Source organism: Stegastes partitus, unplaced genomic scaffold, assembly GCF_000690725.1.
Source record: "Stegastes partitus isolate 25-593 unplaced genomic scaffold, Stegastes_partitus-1.0.2 Scaffold601, whole genome shotgun sequence".
Taxonomy (NCBI): domain Eukaryota; kingdom Metazoa; phylum Chordata; class Actinopteri; family Pomacentridae; genus Stegastes; species Stegastes partitus.
Genome location: NW_007578332.1, coordinates 304025 through 313550, shown reverse-complemented (window position 1 = coordinate 313550; position 9526 = coordinate 304025). Strand labels below are relative to the sequence as shown.

The 9526-nt window shown below is 38.6% G+C and overlaps 1 protein-coding gene across 2 annotated transcripts; it reads left to right on the top strand.

Moving 5' to 3' along the window:
* Positions 1-846: 846 nt before the first annotated feature.
* Positions 847-7860, top strand: stac3 (SH3 and cysteine rich domain 3). 2 transcript variants are annotated; one of them, XR_520479.1, is made up of 14 exons: positions 847-1138; positions 2589-2629; positions 3080-3158; positions 3427-3583; positions 3698-3795; positions 3976-4036; positions 4623-4720; positions 4877-4943; positions 5643-5692; positions 5837-5919; positions 6019-6070; positions 6154-6291; positions 6535-7286; positions 7328-7860. XR_520479.1 is itself a non-coding variant. In XM_008289257.1 (13 exons), exons 2-13 carry the CDS (start codon positions 2622-2624, stop codon positions 6640-6642), a joined length of 999 nt encoding a protein of 332 aa, XP_008287479.1. In that variant the 5' UTR covers positions 847-1138; positions 2589-2621; the 3' UTR covers positions 6643-7860. The 2 variants fall into 2 exon arrangements, 1 of the variants encoding a protein (XP_008287479.1); XM_008289257.1 differs by having other exon boundaries at positions 6535-7860.
* The last annotated feature ends 1666 nt before the right edge of the window (positions 7861-9526 follow it).

Below are 9526 nucleotides of genomic sequence, written 5' to 3'. Positions count from 1 at the left end.
CAACTAATAAATAATTGAAAATAATCAGAGCAAATCTGCTGTGAGTGTTAAAAAGTTCTGTCCATGGCCAAATGATAACCTTCACAGATCAGACTTCTACAATCAGTAAAATTATATCCCAGCATTTTATTTTTTTAAAATCAACTATATTATATGATTTCTGGGGACTTTAACACCTGATCCAAAAAATATTAAAAATTTTAAATTAATCTTCTGTAAAGCAAACAAACAAACAAAATTTGAGATCTGAGGCTGTTCATAAAACATTCAGGGCTACAGCCTCATACACCCTTAATTCTCTCTTTCCGTTAAAAAAAAGATCTTTTTTCTTTTCTGTACCTGAATGACACGTTATATAAAAATGTCTGCAAGTAAAGTGAATTATTTTCCTGTTTGTGTGTGTGTTAGTTGCATAGCTGCCCTGATCTGTATTCAAAACTAAATGAAGCAACCTCTGTAAAATATTCATGTAAAATATGAGCATGATTCTGCCTTTAAACAGTACATGCACATTTAATACAACATGGACAGGAATGCCAGATCAACAAATGGTTAATAAAAAGATAATGCAGAAGTTTGTGCTTTGTTCTTGTTTCTGTTTGGGCTCCGAGGGATAAACGGATGATGAGTAGTCGTCCATGGATGCCTGAGTGTGTCTCCGTTGTCTGTGAACAAGTGGGACAAGAGGAAAGAGGTGTGTATATGTGTGCGATGGAGACAGAGGGAGGCAAAGTATCTGATTTCCCCTCGTCATCGGTGCTCCCTGCAAAGTCCTCAGCTGTCGCAAACTGTCAGCTTGACCTGGGAGTGCTCGGCCTGACACAAACACACACACACACAAAGTCACAGATACACAAATACAGATATACACTCACACTCCGGGCCTACAATCCCTTTGGAAATCACCTGAACAGAGAATATAGAGGGACCACAAGAAGGGGACCAGACTGTTGGACTGTTGATTCAGCATCCTGAGGGCCTGAAGTGAGGAAGCGGGCGGGTTGGTCGGCTCGTTTGTTGGCCTCAGCTACACCGATCACACAGCGTTCCAGCAGGTGAAGGACCCATTCACACGGAACCACCAGCACACAGCATTTGTAATTTTCTTCCACGTGAGCTGAGCAGATTTGAACAACAGGTGAGTCTATGCTGCAGTTTAAAGCCTCAGAGATTTTAATGACACAAAAGGCGTCAAAGTCAGTCAGTTTATTTAAATTAATTTAAATAAGAAAGTTGCATTTGCTTTCAAATCCCACCATAAGCACCACCACACTGTTTTTGTCAATTTACAAAAACCTTTTTTTTGTATCAGAATTTCACACCTTTTTTTCTGTCTGGCACACGAAACCCAAATTTAGCTGTGATGAGATTGGATTTCACAAGCCTAGAATAGGTTGGGTGAAGTAGGCAAGTGCACAAACACTGTGTGGGGTTTTGTATGTGCGAGTATGCAATCGCATTACATGTAACTGTTACACAAAAATGTCATCTGGATGTCTGTTGTGTCCATATTTTAATGTCGGCTGTCCTGTGTGCTGTGCAGTTTAGTTCATGTATCAGACATTTCAATGGCAGCTGTCATGTTGTTCTATAACAGTACGTTTTTGATCAGTATCACTGTGAAAATGTTAACACTGAGACATGTCAATACATTTTTAGTGAGTTTTCATTGTAGAACAGGATCATTTTCTGCCTACTGTACTTCATTCAGTTGTTTAAAAGTGGCTCAAAAATATGCACATGGCCGACAAAGCACATCGACTGTGCCAACGATGAGATGTAACAGTTGATACAGGAAAAGACTTATTATTCACAGTGATGAGAAAGGTTCTCAGATCCTTAACTTAAGTAAAAGTACAAATACAGCAATGTAAAGATGCTCCATTACATTAAAAAAATTAGGTAAAATGTAGTTGAAATATTAATGTAAAAGTCTTGGTTTGGTCCCTTCGACTGATTCATCAGTATATCTGACATCATTAGATTATTAATGGTGAAGCATCGGTGTGTCAGCAGCCTGTTACTGGAGCTCATTTAAACTACTTCATATACAGTTTTATATGCAGGGTCAAGTTCTGATACACAAATCTGTTTCTCTGACATCTGGTGAGGTACATGATGGTTTGAACATTCACTGAAATAAAACTACTTGTAGAAGTTTAGAGGGGAAAAACATTACTTGGAGAAGCTTATAACAATTTATAGATACTTAAAAGTGACAATGTGTTGTATTTTTATTTATCAAATATATATATATATAGAGAGAGATATTTAACTTGTTATATTAGCTATTGTCTAACGTCTTTATCTTAAATGCACAGGAGCAGAAAGTACAATAATTCCCTCTGGAATTAAAAGTAGAACTATCCCTTAAGTACAGTACTTTACTAAATGTACTTATTTACTTTCCATCACCAGTTATTCAAAATCTAAGAGAGGCAAGAAAGTGTGATCGGTTTCTATTTGCTTTGGAGCAACTATGTTATGAATCACACACACAAAATAGCTCACCTCACCTCCTGATGATGATTTGACATCTTCCACTATTTTCAAGAACAACTAACCCTATCACTGCGACTTCTCTTTAGGTGGGGCAGCATTGATACTGTCTACACTCCATCATGGATCAGTGAGTATAATCTTTATTCTCACCATTTCTTGCATCACCTTGCTTATCCTGCTGCTCCTCTTTTCCACAAGGCCCCATTCAGAATCCAGTGAGCTAAAAAGCACAACATCATACATGATCCACGTCTTTCTGTACACAATAATGATAAAGTTGCTCCATGTTCATCCTAGAAATGAACCATCAACAGTACAGTATTTTAACATGGAATGGCAACTTGATAGCAACACACAGCATGCCAGCCACTCCAGGTCACTCCATGAGGTCATGCTGTGAAAACTGTCTAACCTGCTCTTTATTAATTGTATGTTTACATGATCTGTTTCTACTGACACATTTGCCGAAAATGAAATGAAAAGTGAACTGTTTGTGGTGGGGAAAAAACACAGATCAAAGTTCTGATGTGTGGATGCACCAGTTCTTCACGGCTTTGTGGTTTTTTCTTTGTGTTAGGGAGGATGACAAAAACTCTCTGGATATCCATGACAACCCTCCAGCCCCTGACAACGTCGTGAGGGAGGAGGGAGACACCGTGAGTGGCAGCACCATGTCAACCCCCCACTATGAGCACTGCCATTCCCGGCCTGTTTAAAATAGCCACCAGCTGGGGCAGGATGGCAGCGGCAATTGTAAAAATAAGAGCTCAGTGACACTGCTGGGTGATGTGTGAGGGACGGTCACTGTGGGTTTAATTAGAATTATGAATAACAGTGTAGTGCTACATTCTAATGACTGATACACACAAAAATTGGCACTTTATGTTAATATTTAATGTGACTCACACAAACTTGTGTCTCCAGGTTTATTTCATATATGAGGAGGAGGTGGAGGTGGAGGAGAAGGAACCAGAACCTCCTTCAGAGCCTGTCCTCCGGATCAATGACAAACCCCACAAGTTCAAGGACCACTACTGCAAGAAGCCCAAGTTCTGTGATGTCTGCGCTCGCATGATAGTCTGTATGTATTGGTAATGATGGGAAGATCACAAACACAATAGCATCACATTCTAGTTTCTTCTAAACGTGATGTGATTCTACATCTAACACTTTGTTTCTTGGTTTTGTCTTTCAGTGAACAACAAGTTTGCTCTGAGGTGTAAAAACTGCAAGACCAACATCCACCATTCATGTCAGTCCTATGTGGAGTTTCAGAGGTGCTTTGGCAAAATTGTGAGTTTGCTGTTGTGCATTGAATTAGAAATCCAACCTTTAAACAAACAATAATACACACAGAATAGCAGGCCACTCCTGTGTGTGCAGAATCCCTTTAATTTGACTCCACTGAGGCAAAGAGTCTTTCCTAAAACAGCTGTTAAATGTTCAAACCTGTTTCCTATCTGCTCCCTGTAGCCGCCGGGCTTCAGACGTGCCTACAGCTCTCCTCTGTACGGCAGCGACCAACCAGATCCCAGTGAGTCCACTCAATCTTGAATGACAATGTGTTTCTTGTACATGTGGATTTCTTAACTTTACTGTACATTCAGAGCTGCTACCACTAAGGTAACTGAGGTTTTGTTCTCTGTATGTCTTCAAGAATTGATGGTATTTTTATGAGCTACATTTCTCAATATTTACTTTCATTTACTTCCTTTAGGACACCAAAATAATGCAAAAATAATTTGGTCCTAAATTGGCAAATTAATTGAAAACAGCACTAGGGGAAGCCAAATAAATGAAATATCATGGTCTGGAGAAAAAACTTTATATACATATTTAGTTTTAAGTGGATACAGAAAAATTCTCTTACAGATTTTTTTCTTTTTTTTAAAGAAAGCAGTGAATCTTTAAACAAAAGCTCTACAAAAGACAACAACATAAACCCCAATCTACTAAAATTTTGATATTTGGTAGCTTGGGGCTGCATTCGTGAGGACTTTGTTTTCTAAAATCTGGGCTAAAGCCTTTCTCATATTGCATATTTATCTTTTCAATTATCATTCCTGAAGCTCTGCAGCTTGTTTGTGAAAGTTTTGTGTAATTATTCTGTCCTTCACCAGACAACCCAAACCGGAACGACCCCGTTTTTGACACGCTGAGGGTCGGCGTCATCATGGCAAACAAGGAGCGCAAAAAGAACGAGGGTGACAAGAAAAACGTGGGTCTATCATATCATTTTATTTAAAATATTAAAACTTCAACTTCAGAAATAAAACAAGACATAACATATTCAAGTAAATACAGGAATTTTGAAAGGGTTTTAAGTAAAATCTGTGTGCAGTTTATTGAATTTTAACAGCGTTGTGTCCTCTAGATTATGATGATGGAGGAGGAAGAAGAAGAGAACCAGCAGCCCAAAGAGAACGAGGAAGGAGGAGAAGGTAGAAATAAATAAACTGGTGCTTAAGTGTTGTCTGTGGTGTAAAACATGCTACAAATGGGTGACAAATCAAAGTAAAAACCAACTTAAAGTATTTTAGTGCCACCAGAACAGCATCAATCAATCCTCTCCAAGTCTCTATATCTCTACTTGAGGGATGAACGTGCTTGTTCCAACATATATTCCCTCATTTGTGTTTTGATGATGGTGGGGGAAGAGTTCTCTCTAACATTTTATTCCAAAATCTTGAGATCTGGTCACTGTTAATGCCCTAAAATATCACTCACGTCATTTTTCAAACCACTCAACAACCCCTCATGCTCTGTACTTGAAGGTATTTTCATCCTGGAAGAAACCACTTCCATCAGCATGGCAGTTTCATCACTCAGAACAGCTGTACTGGTTTACTGTGACTCTTCCCTCTTTGGGTGACAAGCACACTATGCAGCACAATTACCCCCCACAGCATCACAGAGCCACCAGGTCCCCTCACTGCAGGGGTCAATGTCCAGCTTTTTCCTTCAACCAGCCACCTGTCTGTAGTTGTGGTCACAGAAATTAAAATTTTGCACTTACATTCAAACAATCCATAAAATGATTTTCCTTAAAATAGAGAGACACTCATTCAACAAAGAGGCTAAATGCTGGAAACAGTAAAATAAGAATATGCTGGTAAATTTAATTTCTGATGTTCATACAGGGAAGCCTGATGATAAAAAGGAGAAGGGAGGAGACAAAGCCGATGACAAGGTGAGAAAAAAACACGTTTTACACTCATGTAGCCACCAGATGCAAGTAATTACCTGTTTCCAAATAAAGCCGTATGTGCATGTTTTCGTTTTAAATCAGTATAATTAGTCATGTGCAGTAGCATCTGTGCTGTTTTGCCAACAGGCTAAAGGAACGTTCTCCCACTCCCACTACTATCTGGCTCTCTACCGCTTCAAGGCCATTGAGAAAGACGACCTTGACTTCCAGTGCGTTTGACAGTAACTACATACAATATGAGGCATTTATTCAAGCTATCTTGATTTTCACAATACTTTTTAAAATATATATATGTGTTTGTGTCTTAGCCCTGGTGATCGGATCACAGTGCTGGATGACTCCAATGAGGAGTGGTGGAGGGTGAGTTTTACCTCTTGAAACATACTGCTGCCATGTGCATCCCTGCAGTGGATGAACCCAGATTCTGTTCACTGTGTTGTCAGGGAAAGATGGGCGAGAAGACGGGCTACTTCCCCACCAACTACCTCATAAAAGTACGCGCATCAGAGAGAGTTTTCAAGGTGACCCGCTCCTTTGTAGGCAACAGAGAGATGGGACAAATTACACTCAAAAAAGATCAGGTAACGTCACTTATGTGTGCAAGTGGAACTGAAAAACATGCATCAACTTCCTAATCAGATTTTGCACAAAAACGTTGCTATATTTTGGGGGGTTATAGTTGACTTTTTTTAAGGTTGAAAAGATTTCTGAAGTACCAAAACATTTCTCATAGAGATCTGGATCAGTAATTGAAATCAGTCAGAGGCCTCCATGAGTGCATTCATACTGATGCTTGGTTGCTCTGTTGTCACTCTGCGTTTCAGATTGTGGTGAAAAAAGGAGATGAGAAAGGTGGCTACCTGAAGGTCAGCACTGGACGCAAGCTGGGATACTTCCCCGCTGATCTGCTGCAAGAAATCACTGTGACATAGTTGCAACTACATGTAAAGAAAGAGGCCACGACACACTTTGAACATCAGCACAAACTGGACACGTCACTGTTCAGGGGAAATCCTCCAGATCTTTATGCAATTTGTTAAGCTTGTTGCCTAAAAAAAAAAAAGTACATTTACTCTGATTTTGTCAGTCACAGCAGAAATGCATTTTCTGTAATATATTATTACCCTTGATGTGAAATGAAGAGGGTGAACAAGATGGCAAAAGACAATCAGATGATGGACTAGTTTGGTTGTGATAGCATAGTGGTACAGATGCTTCAAGTTACTGCCTGCTAATTCTAGTTTGCACAAAGTAGAGACAAAGCAATCAATTAATTTATATGACATTAAACATTAATAGAGGCTTAAAATAACATTAAACCGATATATTTCTGCATCTCAAAGCAAACTAGTGCTCAAGTTGCTGGACCTGGCAAATGAATGTAAATCATGCACAAAGAACCTCAAAGATAACTTCTACTATGCAGTTAAAAACACACATTTAGATGTTTTAATTCAATGCCACTGTTAATTTACAGATTCCTCTTCTTATTCGGGAGTCTTCCCTGAATCAAATATATATTACATGGCATTTTGGCACAATAAATGATGTTTTAGTTGCAGAAATGATTGTCAGTGTGTACAAGACTCATTCAGTCCATTACAGCTGCAAACACAGACTGTAAAGCCATTTCACTATGTACATAACTTGATATAGGCTAAAGAGTGAAAAATGCAGACAGTTTTTTAGATTGGGCTTGTACATAATTTCGCATGTGACTCTGACAAAGTGAATCTGTATGAAAGAAATGTGTATGTGTTAAAAAACAAAAAAAAGCAATAGTGTTTAAAATTGTTTGCACCAATTACTGCTGATGAAATTAGCACAATGCTTAAAGTGTAAACATTTCAAATATTAAACCTAAAGTGCACTTAAAAACTACCTGTGAAAATTCCTTTAAGTGTTTAAAAAGAAGCAAAAAAAACAAACAACGCTTTGTTTTGTATTTAGAGAAAAAAGGTTGAATCTCCACTGCAGCTGCAGGATGTACCTTTCTTCTTCTTCTCCTCCTCTGGCCCACAGATCTCGTCTGCTTATTAACTTTTAAAATATCCACAAGTTCTGAGTGCGCAGAAGCTCCTTGTACACTGGACGATGTTCACAAGAAATGTATTAAAGTAAAAATAAATTCAGCAGCCGGTTCGTGTTTACATGAGGGTGGACATTTTGTTTGGTTCGCCTTTCTTCTTCTTCTTCCTCCTCCTCTGCTGCTGCTAGTTCTTCTTCGTTGGTTATACGGTCTATTGGCCTCCAGCTCACATGTCACTAGCGCCACCTGCTGGTCTGGAGGATTAACGCAGAGGGAGTCACACGTTTATAAAGCATGTATTTAAACTTCAATTCAGTTTGCAAGGAAATTAAAGCTGGTAATTTGAGGTGAACATTATCAAAGCTAACATTAGGTTTGTCCAGTGAGTTCAACCATTTAAACTGATGGGCTCACATCAAAGAATCAGCATCTACACAGGTGAGTATCAGGTAAACAAACTCAGCCACCATGTTTTAAGGGTCCTCAGAGGTCATTTCACCTCAGTACACTTTAATGTGTCATATTTCAAAATAACATAATTCAGAATAAAAGTCAAAATGACTGCATCCTGTCGGTTTTCATGAATAAATATGGGGTACACTGCTGGGTCACTATTATCTGCTGCAGGGGATGAGGCTGAACTTTCAGCACCACACTGTTAGGACCCTTTGTCTTTGTCCACTGCGCCACCTACTGAACTGAATGATAGCAGCTCAGGGCTGATTCCACCCAAAATACTGCTCAAAGTTCCACATTTCAGTCCATGAAAGTAGTACTTCATCACAAACTACTTATTATTTTAAAGGTTTATTCAACTAAAAATATTAATTTTGGCCCTGGAATTTAACCTGGATGCTAAGAGTTACACAAATAGTCCGTACTGTGTCTCTCACTTACTGTTTTATTTTAGTAGATGTTTATTGATTGAAGTCGATCCTGATACTCAGTCCAGTGTGGCACTTTAAAAAAAAAAAAAATCTATATTTTTGATTATTTAATGCTGTTTATTGTGATTTTGAACTTGTTATACTTCTATAAATTAGACAGGGTTTTTTTCAAATTTATTTTAGGAGCCATTTTGGAAAAAAAGATGAAAGAGGCGGGGTCGAGGTTGCCATGTTCCCACAATGCCTAGCGGTCGACAGGAAACCCTGAGTGAAGACGGCAGGCCGGTGAATGGGGTCGGACTGTTGGACGTTAAAGGAACAATCCACTCTTGTTTCTCTTCAGATCGTATAAATCTTTCGCCTTTTACTAAAGATTTCCGTGGAGAGGAACAACAAGAGTATAACCCAATTTTTTGTTGCCCTGCTTTTAGTGGGGCTTCCTGAAAGTGTCAAATAAAAATTGTGCAGCAAATATGAAACAGAAGCTTCATTGTGTCTGATGTGGTTCAAACATGTTGGGACTCATGAGTGGATATATTTTTACGTGTTTTATTTGTCTATACAACATTAGTGTAGGGCCAAAATAAAAATTAATTACTAGTTTAACTTAAAATTGTGTACATAGTATTGTCAACCTTTACAGTTCACTACATCATGCTTGCCTTTAAAGTTACTCTTCTTCCTGCTGTTAAGTAAATAATCAAGACTAGATATAAAGGCTGATTACACTCAGAATGCTACTTCAATCTTCAACATGAATTCCATCCATATAGTACCTTCTAGTCTACAATTTTAAAGCTTTATTTCTACCACAATACAAGTTCGTGTTCAAGCGCCTACAGTTTATAAGGGTTATCCATCCATCCATCATCTATACACCACTTAATCCTCACTAGGGTC

Excerpts from the sequence above, each read along its gene's own strand:
- stac3 (XM_008289257.1), top strand. Across the intron at positions 4,721-4,876 it reads ACGAGGGTGACAAGAAAAAC|ATTATGATGATGGAGGAGGA; the intron begins GTGGGTCTATCA and ends TGTGTCCTCTAG. Across the intron at positions 6,071-6,153 it reads CCAATGAGGAGTGGTGGAGG|GGAAAGATGGGCGAGAAGAC; the intron begins GTGAGTTTTACC and ends CTGTGTTGTCAG.